The 20703-nt window shown below is 48.4% G+C and overlaps 1 protein-coding gene across 2 annotated transcripts in view; it reads right to left on the bottom strand.

The window, feature by feature from the left end:
* Positions 1-221: 221 nt before the first annotated feature.
* The window catches only part of FAM167A (family with sequence similarity 167 member A), a 44928-nt gene continuing 24446 nt past the window's right edge, over positions 222-20703 (bottom strand). For both annotated transcript variants that reach the window (XM_025462912.3, XM_025462911.3), the window contains exon 4: positions 222-510. In XM_025462912.3, coding sequence (XP_025318697.1) covers positions 247-510 — 264 coding nt within the window. In that variant the 3' untranslated portion in view covers positions 222-246. The remainder of the gene's footprint in view (positions 511-20703) is intronic.

The following is a 20703-nucleotide window of genomic DNA, read 5'->3' as shown; positions in this document are numbered from 1 at the left end:
CCCTTCTGCAGGACACTTTGGGTCACAGACAGTCAGGGGGTTGTTGGGCTCCACAGCCAGAGCCCCCGGGGAGAGCACCTGCTGTGGGTCTGAGGGTCCAGGTTCACCAGTCACAGGGAAGTCCTGCCTCTGGGGAGACCCACTCAGGGTAACTCAGCCTCAACTCCCTTGCCACATCCCCTCCCCGCCTCCCAAACACTCTGCTCTGCACCGTCCCCCCCCCCCCCCGCCCCCTTCCAGGGCTTCTCAGCACAGAGAGAACCTCCGGGAGTTGATGTTCATCTTGGTGACTCCGATGAGCTTGAGCGGGGTGGAGAGACTGAAGGAGGAGGCCAGCGGGGAGTCGCAGAAGAGATCGGACAGCTCGTCCCGTTCCTCCAGCTCGTAGGTGGCATCGTTGAGCATCCTCCGGTGCAGGTCACAGGTCTGCTCGATCTTCAGCTTGTTGATGTCACTGCGCAGCCGCATGAGCTGTCTGGCCAGCTGCTGGTCCTGCAGCCGCATCTCCATCTGGAAGGGAGGAGAGGAGGCGTCAGCCAAGAACGGGGCTGGGGCTTGCCGCTCCGTCGCCTCTGACAAACACACACATGCTGATTGGAGACCTGATTAATGGCTCGCATCGTCGATTGGCCCACCTGGAGATATTGGACAGTCCCTGCTCAGGAGGGTGAAAGCACACACAGAGCAAGATGACACATGGGGACAGATGGGTTTCCTAAACAATACTTTGTTGTTGTTTTTTAAAAGATTTTATTTATTTATTTGAGAGAGAGAGAGAGAGAGAGAGAGAGAGCACACCAGCAGGGGGAGCAGCAGGCAGAGGGAGAGGGAGAAGCAGGCTCCCTGCTGAGCAGAGAGCCTGATGGGTGCTCAGTCCCAGGACCCTGAGATCATGACCTGAGCCCACGGCAGACACTTACCAACTGAACCACCCAGGCGCCCCTCCAACAATATTTTGTGCTAGGCTAGATACTATGTCTAAGTCTGTCTGGAAGAGACATATGTCAGTCCTGGCTTACTTAAAATTTCAGTCTCATTGTTTACAGATACATACAGATGGGAATGGAGCAAGAGTATAAAGGAACGCACGGGAGTGATAAGTACCAAATTCAGGAGCATGATTACCTCTGGGTGGGAAGGAAAGAAGGTGGTTGGGGAAGGTATATGAGGGCTTCAGCTGTATTGGTAATATTTCATACCTCATGCTGGGTAGTGGTTATGCTATTATTCTTTAAACCTTTAAACATTCTAGAAGGCCTGCAATGTTTTTAAAAAGATTTTATTTATTTGAGAGAGAGAGAGAGAGAAAGCAGGGGAAGGGGCAGAGGGAGAGAGAGAGAATCCTTAAACAGACTTCCCACTGAGCCCGACACCAGGCTCCATCCCATGATCCTGAGATCATGACCTGAACTGAAACCAAGAGTTGGATGCTCAACCCACTGAGCCACCCAGGTGCCCCTGTCTGCAATATTTCATAATAAAGTTTCAAAAAAACCAAACAAATATGTAAATATATGCCAATATTTACTGAGTGTTTTACTATGAACCGGGCACTGTTCTAAGCTCTTCAGGAATCTATTAATCTGCTCAGGCTGCCATACAAAATACCACAGACTGGGAAGATTAACCAATAGACAAACTAAGATTTTTCATAGTTCTCGTGGTCAGGAAGTCCAAGATCAAGGGGTGGGCTGATGCCATCCTTAGGGAGGACCTTCTTCCTGGCTTGCAATGGCCACCTTCTTGGTTTATCCTCACATGATGGAGACAGAAAGCTCAGCTTTCTTTCCTTTCATAAGGACATCAATCGCATGATGGGGGCCCCACTCTTATGACTCAAACTCTAATTACCTCCTAAAGGCACACCTCTAAATACCATCACTCCGGGGGTAAGGGCTTCATCATGTGAATTTGGAGGGGCGACACAAAAATTCAGTCTATAACGGATATATCAACATGCTGCAACTCTAAGTAAAATCACCATCACCATCCCCCAGTTAGAGATGAAGAGACAGAAGCTGACGAAGTCAGTCACTATGTCAAGCCACAAAGGGCATAAATGGCAGAGTTGAGATGAGAAATCCAGACAATCAGTCTCCAGTGCCCAAGCCACCGACAAGGAAGTCCTGGTTCCTCTGCTACTGTTGAGGAGGGTGGGGCATGGAGCTAGTCCTGCACTCAGTGAACTAACAAAAGGCTCATGATCTTTTCGATGCCTTTTCTATTGAGGAAGGAGAGTGATAATACCCCCACACCTGGTCTAACATCTTTACAGTTTCCAAAATTCATCCTCATGCTAACTTTGTTAGTACTATATAGCCAGCCCCGAGGGATCAGCAGAGCAGGTTGGCTGAATAGTTTACAAGTCTGGAAGAATGTCAAACAGTTCTCAGTTTCACAGTGGTGCCATAGCAGAGATGGGTATTGGAGCTCACAGGATCTCCTCAGGCTCCCAGCACTTTCAATTAATTTTTTAAAAAAGATTTTATTTATTTATTTATTCATGATAGACACAGAGAGAGGCAGAGACATAGGCAGAGGGAGGAGCAGGCTCCCTGTGGGGAGCCTGATGCAGGACTCGATCCCAGGACCCCAGGATCATGACCTGAGCCAGGGGCAGACGTTCAACCACTGAACCACCCAGGCATCCCAGCACTTTCCATTAATAACCCTTGTCGGGATCCCTGGGTGGCGCAGTGGTTTAGCGCCTGCCTTCAGCCCAGGGCGCGATCCTGGAGACCCGGGATCGAATCCTACATCGGGCTCCCGGGGCATAGAGCCTGCTTCTCCCTCTGCCTGTGTCTCTGCCTCTCTCTCTCTCTCTGTGTGACTATCATAAATAAATAAAAATTAAAAAAAAATAACCCTTGTCAATAGGACAGGGGTCCTCAGCTGCTCCTACTTGATACAAATCTGATTCCTTCTCACTGTCTACTCTGCCTGTCATTGCATGTGGCTATTGTTGTTGTGGTTTTGTGTCTTCAAGCTCAGCCACATCCTTCACATGGTGCTTGGAACCAAACTGATGTGGAGAAACCAACCATGAGATCCCAGGGGGACACTTCCCACTGTTATGCAAGTGAATGCAAATGGTCTCACTTTTCCTCTGTTAAGGTTTGGAATCTAGTGCATTGCCTCGTAGAAAAATAAGCAACTTCACCAATAAGCATTTTATTGTTCTTTTTTTTCTCTTTCATGTTTAAATGTATTTCTACAGATCCCCTTTCTTTCCATTTCGCAGATAAGAAAAATCAAGATAAAAAATCTTGCATGGGAGGGATGCTTGGGTGGCTCAGTGGCTGAGCATCTGCCTTTGGCTCAGGGCGTGATCCTGGGGACCTGGGATTGAGTCCCACATCAAGCTCCCTCAGGGAGCCTGCTTCTCCCTCTGCCTATGTCTCTGCCTCTCTCTCTGTGTCTCTCTCATGGATAAATAAATAAAAAGCTTTAAAAAAAGTCTTGCATGGGGATCAGCAAAATATTTAATGGCAAAATTGGTATTAACGTTCATAGCCCCTGTTTGTTAGTTTCTTAATCCTTGGGCATAAAAACCCAAATTTTATTGCCAATCAGAAATTCTATTGGGGCACCTGGGTGGCTCAGTTGGTTAGGTGTCAGACTCTTGATTTTGGCTCAGGTCATGGTCTCAGAGTCCTGGGATCCACGCTCAATGGGGAGTCTGCTTGAGATTCTCTCCCTCTCCTTCTGCCCTCTCTCTCAAATGAATAAGTAAATCTTTTTTAAAAACTCTACTGATTTAGAACAGCACCAAATTAATGATGGCTTGCTCATCACAGGGCAGTTGGCCATTCATTCATTTGTCATGGAGCTTGGAAGTGGGCTAGGTGTTCATTGGTCATGCATGGAAGTGGGCTAGGCGTTGTCTAAAACCCTTCTGAAGGAGATAGTGGTCAAATTTGTCTGAAAGACAGTGCCAGCTCACGCCCATTGCTTTATTTAATATGGTCTTCGAGGAGTCTTGATTGAACCACTTCTCTGGGAGTATTTTATCATTTGAAGATAGAGCTCTTTGAAAAGATGGGAACTTCATGGTTTTTATTTAAGCTTTGGCCCCGAGATTGGATCTGAGGTCTGAAAAGATCCTTAAGGTCGGAGAATTTCAGGTTTGAGCAGGTGTCTAAGAGTATCTGTGAGATGTGGCCCGTAGGGGTGCCTGATAGAAGAAAAGGTCTATTTTCCTACGGCCAATAGATCAAGTCAAAGGTCAGAGAACAATTTAGGGTTGAAATCCCATCAGAGTTAGCGGGAAAGAGGGGTGAGAGTAAGCATATGTCCAGTTCTCTTTGACTGGCCCAAGGCCACTTTGGTGAAGCCACTTCACAGACTCATTCAGCTTGGACTCATTTGACTCTGCATAAGAGTATCAAGAGAAATAAGACCATACTTTCAACAGGGCTGAGGATTCTGGCCATTCGACTTGTTTGTACTCCCAAAGGACCACGATAGGGGATGGGGAAGGGGCTGTTTTCCCTGCAGACCCTGGTTCTGAGGGCGCCTCAGTGTTAGTATCTGCCCTATGAGTCACTCGGAGTATGTATTTTGTTACGACCCCTGAACGTAAATCAGCCACTGCATCTGATGCTCAGAGAAACACTGTTCCAATGCCACAGGGAAAACCGGCTGTGTTGGTCCTATTCTCACTAAAGGATTTCCCAAGGGTGACTTGTACATTAATTTGAGGTATTTCTGCCCTGCCTTATGAGGTAACTCCAGGGGAGGCCTGGGTGGCTCAGCGTTTTGGCACCTGCCTTCAGCCCAGGGCGTGATCCTGGAGTCCTGGGATTGAGTCCCATGTCGGGCTCCCTGCGTGGAGCCTGCTTCTCCCTCTGCCTGTGTCTCTGCCTCTCTGTCTCTCTCTGTGTCTCTTGTGAATAAATAAATAAGATCTTTAAAAAAAAAGAAAAAAAAAGAAAAGAGCTAACTCCGGTAATCAGGCCGAATCTATACAGAAATGAACTCCCATTGCTAAAAATTAAAAATAAACAAAATTAAAAAACCTAAGCAAAATGTGCAGATTCCCCACCCCACTCCCAACACACCACCTAGAATTTTTCTTTCGTTTTTTTCATTGTGGCAAAATACACATAACCCAACATTTTTACCATATTAATCGCTTTTAAACATACAGTTCAGTGGTGTTAAGCATATTCTCACTGGTATGCAACCATCCCCACCATCCACCTCCAGACCTCTTCATCTTTTAAAACTGAAACTCTGTCCCCATTAAACAACTCCCACCCCCCTTCCCCTCTCAACCACCATTTCACTGTCTCTGTGAATTTGACTGCTTGATGTACCTTATATAAGTGGAATCATACAGAATTGGTCCTTTTGTGACTGGCTTATTTCACAAGGTTCATATAGCTATGAGGCTTTTTAGAAATTAAACCTTTTCCAGATATGTTTAGTGAACATATGTCTTTGCTGATCCTGTTACAGTGAGTCAGGCCCCCCTTGCTTTTTTTTTCTGCTCTGCCAAGGAGGCACTCAGGCAGCTATGATCTCATGCCCCATCTCCTGCCACATACTGTCAGGTGAAGTGTCAACTAACGTTATTACTTCACTGCATCTGCTCACAGCTCTAGATGAGAGGTATTTCAGTCTGTTTTACAGAGGAGGAAACCAACTCAGAGAAGTTAAGGGACTATCCAGGATCGGCCAGCCGGGGCATGGTGCCCTTGGACCACCCCAGGCCCCTCAGAGCCCAGAGCTGGTGGCCCTTCCATGGCTTCTGCTTACCTGGAGCTGGGCTGGATCCCAGAGCCCAATGAAGTGGGAAATCCTCTGTTCTGGGGTTTGGATCTGGGTTCCAGTGGAAGCCCCTCCTCTTGAGCTGTGTGGCCTTGGGTGAGTCACTAACACTCTCTGAACTTCTGTCTCTTCATCTAGAGAGAAGGGACACTGTCTTTTCCAAGGACTACGAGAAGCACGGTAGATAATAAGTGGCATGCCAAGTGAGCTGAACGCTGCCAGTCAGACAAAGGTAAGAGGTTCACCGGTTAAGCTCTTTCTCTCCAAGCCAAGGTGCAGAACGTGGAAAGTGGCCAGAACCTCCCACTTTTAAGACTTTATTAAAGAAACTGAGACGCTGGCCCTAGGTCACCCTGGGCCCGCTGACTCAACCATCAGAGTATGGGTTAATGTTCTCCCTGGCAAAGGCTCAACTGTAGGACGTGCCGATTTCTAATCCCCCTCCCAGGGTGGCCTGTTGTTCCAGCAGAATAAAGGCGCTTGCTGGATTCTCAGAGGCGCGCCTACAATTCCAGTAATCCTGTAATTAGGGCAGAGTGCTCGGTGAAAGGGGAAGAAATGGCAGCGTGTTGTGGCCATCAGCCCACTGTGGTGACAGGGCGTGTTCCTATCAGATGAGGAAGCTCACGAAAGAGGTGGCCAATGGGTGACTTTGCAGCAATGGCCATGCACGGCTGTCGCCAACGCAGGTAGGATGGCCAGGCGAGGAAATTCACACAAGTACCTCATGTGAGAGTGATCTGCTCTCAGGGGGAGTTAGAAGACGGGCTGACTTCTGCCTCTGAGTCGGGTGGAATAAAAACAAACATTGCCTTCAACTGATGTGGAGAACAATATGGCAGTCCCTCAAAAAAATTAAACAGAGAATTACTACATGACCCAGCAATTCCTCTTGGGCGTATCTCCCTGCAGGAATTGTAAGCAGGGGCTTGAACAGAGATACTCGTGCACTTGTGTCCGTAGCAGCATTATTCGTAAGAGGCAGGAGGTGGAAGCCACCCACGTGTCCACTGATGGATGTACAGATCAACGAAATGCGGCCTGTCCATACAGTGGCATGTTATTCAGCCATCCTGGCGTACGCTACAGCACGATCTGTAAGTGAGAGACTTGCCACTTACATGACGAATCTAAGTAGTCAAACTCAGAGAGGCAGAACAGAGAATGGGGGTTGCTAGCAGCTGGGGGGGGGGGAGGAAGAGGAGAATGGGGAGTTAGTGTCTTCTGGGGACAAAGTTTCAGTTGGGGAAGAAGAACTCACTTCTGGAGATGGACAGTGGTGATGATCGCACAAGACTGGGAATGTACCTAATGACTTGTATGCTTAAAAATGGTTACATGGTAATTTTACATTTTATATATGCATTTATATTTATATTATATACACACACATATATATTACCACAATTAAAGAAACAACAAAAGCTAAAAATTAGGGGTGATCACCACGATCACCCAAGGTTTGCCCAGAACCTTCCTGGTTTTAGCTCCCCAAGTCCCATATCCTAAAACCCTCCCTGATTTGGGGCAAACTGGGGTGCTTGGGGAAGAGAGTGTTTTGTTCTTAGGCAACGGCCCCTGCAGCATTTGGGAGAAGCGGCATTTTGGGGGCAATCTGGATGATTTGCTTCCTTCCTCAGTGCCCGTTGTCCACTTGCTCTGTGCTCACTTGCTCAGTCTAAAACACTGATGTCTTGGCATTCCAGGGAAGACAGCATATCAGTGTTTCTTTTAATACTTAAAAATGCGAGGTTCTGGCTAATACCTTTATTCCTAGTTGCCAATGGAACGTGCTAGGACACTTTCTTGGGTCTGCTCTCTGCAGGTCTAAAATGCCCTGAAGTTTTAAGGACTTTGAAAAAAAGACAAAAATCACATAACTAGCAGACGGTCAGGAGCACAAGAAGCCATTCCTCTGAACACAACTTTGCCCCAGCAGCTGGTGCTTCCTCAGATGAGTACTAGTATATGGCCTGTGGACACACCCTCTTCTCTCCAGCACCCGGCCTCCCTGCAGCCCTGTTCCTGAGCTGCTTCATTTCCATTCCCTAGTCCTTCACTTTCTGCGATCTTGCACCTTTCCCCCTGAAAATTTGTTCTCTTAATTTGGAGAAACGACAAGATGGGGACAATGGCTTGAGACACGGCCCTGTGCACACCTGCAAGCACATTTGGGGCAGAGGTTTGCAAATCTATCTCTAAAGCTCACCCCAGAGAACCCTGTGCGCCCAGGGCAAACCAGAGAAGCTGCAAATGAGCTGGATTGAGGCTTGTTGGGATTAGCACAGATGCAGGAAGACAGAAGGAATCCTGAGGTGATCAAGGGCATTTCGTTTAGCCCCCGTTTCTGAGGCTCAGATCTAAGGCATCCTAGCCCAACAGTCACAATTACCCTCTGACTGATGTTGAAGAGAGACTGAGTATAAAATCCAGGCCGTTCTCTCAGCCGTGCATGAAAGGACGGAATGCGCCGTATTCTCTATGAGACTGAATGCTTGAAACTTGGAAATGGTTTGTGTAAGCTGTCTGATGATTTATATAACTTCACCAAAAGGTCCAGCTTATTGTTTTAATCAGTGCTGTGTAGGAACACACTTAGAAGCCTGGAGAAAATATTATTCATTATTTGATCATTGGTTTGGCCTCTGAGAAGGAGCCAGAATAATACTGTTAGGAAAGCAAGCAAGTGGTGTCATTGAAATGTGCTGCTAGAGGCAACTTTAGGGTCCGGGAAAAAAAAAAATAAAAATTTTTTTCCAAACACCTCTAGAAAGCAAACTGTTCATGGACTGATTTTCAAGCAAAGCTGTTGACTCAAGTGAAGGTTTCTCAAAGGTCTCTATTTGGGCGGCGACAGACCACTCTGCCCGGCAAAGTAGAGGCTGCAGTCACAGCTGCCTCTCTGCAGGTGTCAGGCTGTCCCTGCCCCAGGCTGTGGGTGGGCAGAAGGACACCGTGGCTCTCATCCCCTGGGCAGAACATGACTAGGCTGTCTGGGCTTCTCCGAGGCGCTCTTGTGCTCTCCTTGGAGCCCCTATCTGCTGGGAGGGAAAGTTTGAGCAGAGCCCAGAGCCAGGGAAGATGTGCCTCAGACCCTGTCCGGGACCGTCTGTCCTCTGTGGCAAGAGTCAAGCTCTTTTTTCTTTTCTTTCTTTCTTTCTTTCTTTCTTTCTTTCTTTCTTTCTTTCTTTCTTTCTTTTTCTTTCTTTCTTCTTTCTTTTTCTTTTCTTTTCTTTCTTTCTTTCTTTCTTTCTTTCATAGATTTATTTATTTATTTATTTATTTATTTACTTACTTACTTACTTACTTACTTACTTACTTACTTATTTGACACGTAGAGAGAGGCAGAGACATAGGCTGAGGGAGCAGCAGACTCCCTGCCGGGAACCCGATAAGAGACTCAATCCCTGAACCCCAGGATCATGCCCTGAGCCAAAGGCAGACACTCAGCTTCTGAGCCTCCCAGACATCCCTCAAGTTCTATTGCTATGATAAGGTCTTTGATTTTCCAACTTGGAAGGTCCAAGGCCAAACTGAATCTTTACCCATGAGGCTGGCACATAGAGTGATGCACTCTGAATAGCCCCCAGATCTGTCCCCAGAGGCTCTGGGTTCCAGTTTGCTTTGTGTGACCCCTAAATTCATATGTTGAAACCCTAATGCCCAGTGTGATGGCATCTGGAGGTGGGGCCTCTGGGATGTGCTTAAGTCATGAGGGATGAGCCCTTGTGAATGGGATGATGAATGCTCTCATAAGAAACTCCAGAGAGCGACCTCACCTCTTCCACTATGTGAGGACTCAGCGAGAAGTCTGTGACCCAGAAGAGGGCCCTCTGCTGACCATGCTGGTCCCCTGACCAGAGACTTGCAGCCTGCAGACTGTATCACATGGCTGTAGCTGAGAAGCTACCCAGGCTGGGGTATTTTGTTGCACCAAAAGACTCAGATAGTTCTAGATCAGCCCCTAATGAGATGAGTGGCTCTGGGCAGCGATGTGACCCCTTAATGGAGAGGGGATGCTGATCACCTTCTCCTAGCCAGTAAGGCTGCATCCTGGATATGAGGCGGGCCTGGAAGCTGTACACCTCAGAAAGGATTCCTGTATCCTTGAGTGGGAGCAGAAGAGATGGGTGCTGTTGCTAGGCTGGGAAGGACAGCCAAGACTGGCATGCCCACAGTCACCCCACACCCCACATCATGGGTTCCTCCCTGCTTCCCCCCCGCCCCTCGCCCATGTTTGCACTGGCCCCTACACTCAAGAGGCTGATGGACAGGTCTCCTCTTTATTCAAACCTTTCAAAGGCCCAACCAACCCTCCTGGCTCTCCTGCTCCCTCCAGCCTCAACTCCCCTCCACAGCAGTCATACTGGGTCCTTCTTCCCTCCCCTAGAACCATCCCATCCTCCTTGCCTCCATACCTTACAGGTTGGGTGACACTCACCACCATGGGTGCTTCCTACCACAGCACCTACACAAGGCATTTGTTGACTCATCTGTCTCCCCGCCAGGTGGTAAAACACCAAAGAGGAATGACTACTGTGCCTGGTGCATAACTCTCATGCTCAAAAGCCATTTGTTGAATGAATGTATGAATGAATGAATGAATGAATGAATGAAAGAATGAAGTCAATGGACAATATCTCCCCAGAGCCAGGTTTTGATTTTCTACAGCTGGGACAATCCTAGGGGACCTTTCCTGACTTCCTCACCCAGGCTGCCCTCCAGGCCTGTGGGGAGGCAGTGAGTAGAATGAACAAAGCCCTGGCTTGTGGATTTGAAGTCCTTCATTTACCACTCACCGGTGGTGCTGCTCTGGGCAAGTTGCTCAAGTTGTCTGAGCTTCCATTTCCTTATCTGTGAAATGGGCATAATAATAATACCTGCTCTGAGAATTACATGAATAACACATATATAAGACACTCTGTATAGGATGTGAGGTTCCATAAGTGTTAGTTTCACTTTATCCCCTAGAACTGCAGAGCTAAGCAGTTAGTTATTTCCCGTATGACACTCTTACCTCTCTCACTAAGTTACTGGGGTCCTTGAGTGACTAGCAGAGCTAGTCACCAAATCATGCTTCCCACACACTTTGCAGATGATTACTTACACCTGACACCTGTGTTGCTCTTCACGCTTAAGCCCAGTCCCGTGGGATTGGCAGGGTGGCATTAGCATCCCCTTTATCACCTGGCTTATCTGTGTCCACTCATAATGCCAAAGCATTTTGGGATTTGAAATGGAGGCGGAGGTCCTTAGCTTGGCCAGTGTGCATGGGCCTTCCCCAACTTCTTGGCCACTGCCCTGGACAGCCAGTGGGGGGGCCTTGTGGGGCCAACAGCTAGTCCTAGGACTGTGTCACTCATGCCAGGCTGCTGGAGCAGGGCCTCCAGCCAGACTGCAGGGAGGGTGGGCCTCCTTGCCTCTCTGAACCAAGATGCTCTGCTGGGCTGTCTCTGGGTGAGAGAGCTGACAGAGAGGAGAAGAGACACCCCTTCCTCCCCTCCCCACTGCCCCACCATGGGGACTGTGTTTCTACTCTACCATGAGCTCCTTGCACTGCCTTCAGATTGTTCCTACTGGGAGCATTAACTATCCCAGGCAGGGATTGTGCCTCCTTAAGAGATTGCCTGGAGATCAATCAGCTGTGGCCAGGGCAGTTGTCAATTGAATGAAAGACGAATGAAGGACACTGAGGCACCCTGACTTCCTTCCATGAGAGACCCCTAGAGCACCAGTGTTGGGACTTCTAGATTTCTCCTGGATTCTGGGCTTCCCAGCTTGGAAACTGCTAGAGTGGGAGTTCCACACTGGTGCTGAACAAGCCCACGAACCAGCCAGAAACACTACTGACCATGAGTGAGGGGGAGCCTCTTGTGGGACAGGGGCTCTCTAGAACTGGGGCTTGTATGAGTAATCAAGGCTCTCGTGCACCTGTAGTTTCTATCTATAGATTCTCACTGTGCCTTCAAGAGGAAGTGAAGCCCATCTCTTCTCTGCCCCACCTTCCAGGCGTGATTGAGGCCGTTTTGCTCTCCAAAGTCATTTCACACTCCATTAACCCCGGAGCCTGCCTCCTTAGGAAGAACAGATGGTTTGGCCTCATCTACCTGGGGGAACTCCGCAGCAGCCTTGGGGCCTGGTGTGTGTGGGGGGTGGGGTGGGGGGGTGGGGGTGTGTATGTGAACTCAAAACCCACCTAAGGGGGGTATTTGCAGTGCCTGGGAAGCGGCTATGACCTAGCTCCGGATCAGAGTCCAGAGTTAGGGCGAGAGTCAGGGCTGCACCCCTCCCCCACAGGTCCCAGGGGCTTAGTAAGGTCACCAACTGCTGAGTACTGTGCAGTGTGGCCCGAGGTGGCCCCGTGGGCTGCTGGCAGAGTGAGAGCCCGGGAGCGGGTGGGCTGGGGAGGGCGGGGCCCGAGTCTGTGACAGCTGATGGGTGGACGCTCCTGCATTTCTCCACATAGCATCTTCCCCCTTTGGACAACGAGGGTGATGGCCCTTGGCTCCTGGCTGCTGTAGCATCTGGGGGGTCTGCGCATCCTGCTGGCTAGCACTGTCAGAGGAGCCCTAGGAGAGCCCTAGGAGAGGGGTCCTCAGGCGCTGGTGCATGCCTGCCCTGCGGGGGGCAGTGGGGAGGCAGAGAAGCCAGGACCTCGTACTGGCCCCGCAGCTCCTCCTCCCCCCTGGGGTCCTGAGCGGCCTGCAGGCTCCGCTGGCCCACGGCGGGCACCCCGGGCTCCCGAGGCCCAGGCCCGTAGTGCACAGCCCTGCCGGGGGCTCAGCCGCCTTGAGTGAGCCTGTCACCTTTCCCTGGGATTTGCTTGCTTACAGGCTGTGTCTGGCTCAGGCCTATGCCCAGGGACATGACCAACAATAGCCGTGGGCAGTGCTTGTTCCTTTGTTGTTGTTGTTTTTCCCCTGGTAGCAGCTTGGGGACTAGGTTGGGTCCTGAAGCTTATAAAATAATACATCCCTCAGAAAGGGGATGTTCAGGGGCTCCTGGGTGGCTCACTGGTTGAGCGTCTGCTTTTGGTTCAGGTCATGATCCCGGGGTCCCAGGATTGAGTCCCACATCGGACTCCTCACAGGGAGCCTGTTTCTCCCTCTGCCTCTCTCTCTGCATCTCTCATGAATAAATTAAAAAAAAATTTTTTTTAAATAAAGGGGATGTTCAGCCCAAGGGCATGTCTTAGTCTTGAACAGTCCCTTCTGAACCTCTGTGCCATGAGACCCAGACTTCATATTAGAATAATGAAGACTTCTCAGAGAGAGAAGGGAGTTCTTGGAAAAAGTGCAAAATCGAGTGAACTCTGGAGAACAGCAAGCCTAGAGTTCCAGGAATTGAAAGAGTGTGTTGAATGAGCCTAAAACATCATGAAATACAAAGTGGATTCATGCTCATTTGATCACAGGAGCAATTGATTGTGCAGCAGCTGTTCAATGCAGGGGTTCCGAGGTCGGACAGACCTGGGTTCTAACCCCTGCTCGACTGGTTGGTCTTGGCTAAGTTACTTTACCTCAGTTTTCCCACCTGCAAAATGGGGACGGTGCCTACCTTAAAAGAGCGCTATATTACATGATGTGATGAATATAAATGTGCACAGTCCATTTAGTACATAGCACCTGACTATTTCGATAAATATTTATTATGTATGTTCTGGCAGGGAGGTATTTATTAAACCCATTTTGCAATGACAAAACCTGGGTCTGGGTTAATTGTTTTCCTAAAGTCACACAGCTAGGATATAGTAGAACCTGACTGAAAGTCTAGTTTAGTTACAAATTTTATGTTTTTGCTTCTCCGCCTGTGACTGGTTAGTGACCTAGTTGCATTAGAATCACCCTCGGGCACTTGTTAAGTTCCTGACACCACCCCAGATTTATGGAATCTGAATTTCCACGAAGGGTTGAGAAGGATCTGAATTTTTAACAAATGCTCTGGATGCCTCTTCCAATAGTTACTACACACTAACATACTGCATAGTTATAACTGGGCGGGTGCACATCAGAGGAATTGGGTTTTCCTTATTCAAGGAAAAATGTGAATGGAAAATAAGGAGCAGCCTAATGTCAATCACACTTAATGACATGGATTTGTTGCTGAAGAAGGTAGGGATTTGTGTATTTCTGTTTGGTTAATTTTACTGTACACTGTGCCTGGCGCACAGTGACTGCTCAGCGTGCACCTCGGCTCCCCGAAGCATTTTGGAACTGTATTTATTTTACCTCTAGTATAGCTCTTGTCACACCATGTCATTGTGTTTTGTGTCTGTCTCCTCCATGAAAGGCGGAACCCCATAAAAGCAGGAATCCTGTCCCAGTCACCCTGGCCCACCACCTGCACCCAGCTCCTAAGCTCAAGCACTCCATGAACTCTGGCTATGCTGGATGAACCGACGGTTGAATCAAGGGACCCCCCCCTCCCCAGCCTGTCTCCTACAGCCCCAGGATTGCCTTATGGTCTATTCTGGTTGGGTACCATCATCAAGCCTCTGCTCCAGTCTCCCATCTCCCACTCCTTTCTTTTTCTTTTTTAAAAAAATGTTGTATTTATTTATTCATAAGAGAAACACAGAGAGAGGCAGAGACACAGGGAGAGGGAGAAGCAGGCTCCCTGAGGGGAACCTGATGCGGATTGGATCCCAGGACCCCAGGATCACGACCTGAGCCGAAGGGAGATGTTCAACTGCTGAGCCACCCAGGTGCCCCTCATCTCCCCCTCTTTTCAACTGCCAGACAGTCAAGGGAAGGAAAGAGGCAAGACCAGATTCTTGGAGTCGGCTTCATCTCACTGGCCAATGGTCCCCACCTCATCGGCTCTCACTGTAAGTAGGGAATTTGGGGGGATCCAGGACTCCCTTATCTTAGTCTAGGAGATTCTATGCCTTTTTTAAGACCTAGAGATTACAAGGTGAGGAATGTATACCAGTTACATTGACAAGACAGAGGGGAGCTTGAAACCTTTCTTTCGTCTTTTATTTTTAAATCTTTTTTCTTCCTAGTTGTATGTAATGTATTCCTATTTTGGGACTCTCAGGAGCTACTGAAAAGTCCAAAGAATGATACTGGGACCCAGGAATGAACGTCACTGATGTTTTGTTTGTTTCCTTTGCTGGTAGCTCTGTTTATAAATATTTGAGTAACTGCTGAAGGGTTACTAAAGTGTGTGGCTAGATGAACAGAACAGTCTTAACTCCTGCAGGTTGCTCCTGCCAGACAGGCTGAAAGCCCCAAGTTACACTGAGAAGACTTAGAGCCGGGCAAAGGAACACCTGGACTAGAAACTCTGGGGACTCGGACCCCAGCTCAGCCAGTCCCTCGCTGAATGGTTCTGAGCATACCCTTATCATAATATGGCCAGAGCTGTCCCTGTCGCCACTACCGGGTGGTTATGAGGCATTGCTAAGAACTCTCTGTAATCCTTTGCATGTGTCCTGTTCTGTAATTAGCAGGGTTTTAAATACAGGCTTTTGAACAACTCCTGGCTCCACAGACTAGCACTGAGTGTCAGTGCCTATACCTAGTACAAAGGTAAGTGCTCTGGGGGCTCCTGGATGGTTCAGTGCTCAGGGAGTGATCCCAGGGTCCTGGAATCCAGTCCCGCATCGGGCTCCTCGCAGGGAGTCTGCTTCTTCCTCTGCCTATGTCTCTGCTTCTCTCCCCATGTCTCTCGTGAATAAATAAATAAAATCTTAAAAAAAACAAAAACAAAAAAATGGTAATTGATCTGGATCCAGAGCCAGGAGATGTGGGTCTAGGTCTTGGTTTGGCCATTTCCTTGCCTATGACCTTGGGCATATGGGCAAGTCACCTAAACTCTCTGATCTCAGGCTTAGCATCTTTCTGAGCCTCAGGCTTCTCCTCTGTAAAAATGGGAATAGCAAGTACCTCCAAGCCTTCTCCCAGGATATTGTATATAAAAGTGCTTTGGGGACCATGCCATGCTCCTTAGATGGGAAGTATTACCATGGCTGTGATCAGATGATGCTCGGTGCATTCGGCTGTATCATTCAGCAGAAATGGATCATGCTGGCCTTGTTGGCCGTGCCTGGGATGCATCAGCCACATGCTTGCCAAGCGGGCAGCACAAGAGAGAGGCAAGAGAGGCTTAATCAGGAGAGGCTGAAATCAAGCTGCAGCCACAGAGGGGCCAGCCGAATTCAGGTCCATGACCTCCTGCCATGGCAGCCCCTTGAATTATTAAAACTTGTCAGGTTCCTCTTCCCTTTTTCTAATAACCATAAACACCTTTTTGGGGCTTTCTGTGGGTATCAAACACCTGCATGAAACTAAAATAAAAACAGCTGCTCATGTCCCAGGATTCTTGCCACAAAGACAACCCCATAGGAAGCTGGACTGTTTTGCTTTGTCTGTAGTTTTGGCAGCACGCAGGCCAAGCGGAAGATTTTTTTCCCTTTTCTTTATCTTTCGGGTTGGCAAGGGGAATATTTTAGCAGGGTTGAAGGGAGAAGACAAGGGAGCGTTCCTTTTACCCGGGTGCTTCAAGCTCTGGGACAAAGCACAGAGGTCTGTGAAATGTTCTGATTTCCAGACTCAGCTAGAGAGCTGAGTCCCACAGCATCCGGGGCACACTCACTGGTTCCTGAAGGATTGCCCCCACCCCTTGGCCACCTGGGGAGGCTGCCCCAAAGGCAAGAAGGTGGAGGCTGAGACTTTCTGCTAACATAAGCAGTCTGGAACAAGTAGAGCTGTGCCACAGCCTCTCCTGCATACAGAAGTGGGAGCTCTACCTGCCACATCCAGATGGTGACAGGCTCCCTGGATACCCTGGGGGGGCAGGTGGCAGGGGGCAAAGTTCAGGCCTGCCTAGCTTGGAGGAGTAATGCCAACAGGGTTTGAGGGTCTCTACCTCCCTTGTATCCTCCAACACGTGAGACTGAAGGAAAGGTCTGCCCTACTTACAGGTCCCAGGAGCCTGTCAGGAATGACTTGTCATTTTTCCCTGTAGCTGGAGAATGGAGAGGGAGAGGGAGCTCCTTGAGGGAGTTCTTAGGATCCTTTCTTGCCTTGGAAACAAGATTCGGGCAGTCACTCTCTGCTTTGGAGCTGGCCTTGCAGGAGACAGGGGCTGGACTAGCCCATCTGTCCAGACCCAGCGTGGCCTGCCTCTAAAAGGCTCAACGATGACAACAAACACCTCACTGTTTTTACTGACTGCTCCCAGGACAGTGGTAATCCCAGAGCCATTGGGGGCCTGCCCTTTACTGAACACAAACCCACTGCAGAGCCAGAACTTTCAGCACATTGAGGGTTTGGCATCCTGTAGAACAAACAGCCACCTGGTTGTCCGGATTCCAGATTTTAATTGGCTACCTTAGCCACATCAGGAGAAAAGACAAATGTGCACAGGAGCCTGACAAACTGGCAGAGGGAATCTGCCCAGGTGTAGAGGAAACTTAAATTCTGGGCTTAGAATAAAACAAAGGTTGTTTGAAACCCCCTTCATTGGGTTCAAACAACAGGTTAAATTTTTAAAAAATGATTTTGTTTATTTATTCATGGGAGACAGAGAGAGAGAGGCAGAGACACAGGCAGAGGGAGAAGCAGGCTCCTCACAGGGAGCCCGATGCTGGACTCGATCCCAGGACCCTGGGATTAATCTGAGCCAAAGGCAGATGCTCAACCACTAAGCCACCCACGTGCCCAAAACAGGTTAATTTTTAATGACATCTTCAGTGAGTTGATAGATGACGAATTAGGAAAACAAATGACACGGAGTTAAGTGTTTCGACTGAAATGTTAAAAATGTGAAAGGGTGCCTGTTGTTCAGATGTTGAACTCTGCATTTTCCATTCAGTCCAAGGACTTTACAAGTTGCCTGTGTTACCATTTAATCCCCGAAGTGGAGTGAACAGCACTGCCTGCCAGGCTGCATCTGAGCCGCTTCTGACCTCAGACTTACAACCTCTGATGGAATCTGGTTCTTGGACACCTCAGTGTGGCATGCTGGGACTTCCTTCCCAGAGGCCCATTTACTGGCCGAGCCCCAAGCCAAAAGGGCAGCTCTGGCAATGGCTCAGCTCCGGGCACAGGCTTGGGGATCCCGGGGGCTTCCTCTGAGACCCCTTTCTGGCCTCCTGGCCCCCGTCTTGCCTGCCTTTTAGTCCTTGCTTCTCAAAGTGGGGTCCATGGACCAGCAGTATAGCATCACCTTGGAGCTTGTTGGAAATTTGAAATCATGGACCCCATCCCAGACCAACAGGACAGAATCTTCATTTTAACAGGAGAGCCAGGTGATCTGTATGCCCGTTAGTTCGGGAGTCACCACACTAAGAGATGCTCCCGAGTGATTTCTAGAGCACAAATCTGCCCCTGTCATCCAGCATGCTCATTCAGCATGCCCAACTGGGACCTTTGCAGGAGGGCCACCTCTCCTGCCTCTCTCCCCAGTGGTGAAGGCTGAGTTCAAGCTCTGGCTCTGGCACTCACTAGTCATACAATCCTAGGCAGGGCATTTGACTTCTATGAGCCCCACTTTACTTATCTGTAAAATGGAGACAATTACAGCCATCACACAGCTAATGTAAGACAAAGGAATAATGGTGTGAGGACTGGGACTCTAATTCAGTCTGGTTTCTCCCTTGGCCTCTACGCTCATGTGTTTTGTTGACTGCTGGCATCTTTGTGAATATACATTTTTAGGAATCACCCAGCAAAATCCATTGCCTTTGGAAGATACTGCGTAGTATGGTGGCTAAGAGGATTATGGGCAATGCAACCAGATGGGCCAGAGTTCAAATTTTAACTCTCTTGCTCATTGCTACATTTCTCTCTGAGCCTCAGTTTTCTCCTCTGTAAAATGGGATTGACGGGATAGGGAGGTGATGATCGAAAGAGGTAAGTAATACATGTGAAGTGTGTGGCACACAACAGACACCCAGTGACAAATCTCAGTATTATTATTACTATTCTTACCCATTCCTGGTAGCACAGAGAAATTGTGGAAAGGGTGGCAAATGCCATGCAAATAAACTGGCACAGCCACTCTAAAAAACAGCATGGAGGGACGCCTGGGTGGCTCAGTGGTTGAGCATCTGCCTTTGGCTCAGGGCATGATCCTGGAGTCCCAGGATCGAGTCCCACATTGGGCTCCCTGCATGGAGCCTGCTTCTCCCTCTGCCTGTGTCTCTGCCTCTCTCTCTCTCTCTGGGTCTCTCATGAATAAATAAATAAAATCTTAAAAAAAAAATACCAGCATGGAGTTTCCTCAAAAAGTTAAAAATAGAGGACTCCTGGGAGGCTCAGTCAGTTAAAGCACCTGATTATCTGATTCTTGGTTTTGGCTTAGGTCGCAATCTCAGGGTCGGGAGACTGATGCCCACATCAGGCTCCACACTCAGCGCGGAGTTTGCTTGTCCCTCCCTTCCACTCACTCATTCCCCCACCTGCACTCTCTCTCTCTCAAATAAATAAAATCTTTTTTAAAAAAGTTAAAAATAGAACTTCCCTACAATCCAGCAATTGCACTACTAGGTATTTACCCAAAGAATACAAAAATGCTAATTTGAAGGGATACATGCACCCTGATGTTTATAGCAGCGTCAGCTACAATAGCCACATGATGGAAGCAGTCCAAGTGTCCACTGATGAATGGATAAAGAAGAGGTGGTGTATATATATATATATAATGGAATATTAGTCATCGAAAAAGAATGAAATCTTGCCATTTGCAATGACATGAGAGTATAGTACTGAGTGAAATAAGTCAATCAGAGAAAGCCAAATACCGTATGATTTCACTCATAATGTGGAATTTAAGAAACAAAACAAACCAGTTAAAGAGAAGAGAGAGAGAAACAAACCAAGAAACAGACCCTTAACTAGAGAGAACACACTGATGGTCCCCAGAGGGGAGGTGGGTAGGGGAATGGGGGAAATAGGTGGCGGACATTAAGGAGGGCACTTGGGGGATCCCTGGGTGGCACAGCGGTTTGGCGCCTGCCTTTGCCCCAGGGCGTGATCCTGGAGACCCGGGATCGAATCCCACATCGGGCTCCCGGTGCATGGAGCCTGCTTCTCCCTCTGCCTGTGTCTCTGCCTCTCTCTCTCTCTGTATCTGTCATAAATAAATAAAATATTTAAAAAAAAAAAAAAAAGGAGGGCACTTGGGATGCACTAGTGCCGGGTGTTGCATGAGATTGTTGAATCACTTTCTACACCTGAAACTAATATTACACTGTGTTAACTATACTGGCATTTAAATAAAAACTTAGAAAAAAATTACATTGTGTATATGGAAAAAAAATAAAATATCCTGCAAATATAAAGCATTATGAATGCTAATATTCCCTGTACTTGAGACAGCCTTTGGCAGACAAGTTAGTCTGGACAATTAGTATTTCTTTCTCTGCCTACAGAGCATTGCTCTCTGCATTACCCATGGTTGTCCTTGACCTGGCCCTCCTGCTTTTTCTCAGCACATAGTCTGGCCAGGGCAGTCATGCTGCTTGGCTTGCAATGGCCAGGCAAGAAAAAGGGGCCCAGCCCGCAGACCTACAGCAATGCTTTTCAACCTAGGCTGCGTTTGGAAGCACCAGGAGAACTTTAAAATCTGATGCCTGGGTCCCACCCCACTGACATTCATTTTGATTGATCTGCATGTCTAGGTTCTGGGACATTTTAAGGCTTCCCAGGTGACTCTAATATGCAGGTGGGGTTGAGAGACACCTCTCCCATCTAGAGGATGAGGGGAATGAGCTCTAGAGAATTCCCTCCTGGTTTACTCACAGGGAATTCCTTCTCTAATCTCCAACCCAAAGCCCCTCCACCCCCCCCCACCCCAGAAGGAATGCTAATTTATTTAGAAAGCAAAAGCCTCCACTCCCAGAAGCAATAAAACCTCAAATGGACCCAGAGCCAAGTAATTGAATCCTTGATTGATGGGGATATTTTTGTTCTCTTTGTGAAA

This window comes from Canis lupus, chromosome 25 (genome assembly GCF_003254725.2).
Source record: "Canis lupus dingo isolate Sandy chromosome 25, ASM325472v2, whole genome shotgun sequence".
In the NCBI taxonomy this organism is placed as follows: domain Eukaryota; kingdom Metazoa; phylum Chordata; class Mammalia; order Carnivora; family Canidae; genus Canis; species Canis lupus.
This window is presented reverse-complemented; position numbering and strand designations above follow the sequence as displayed.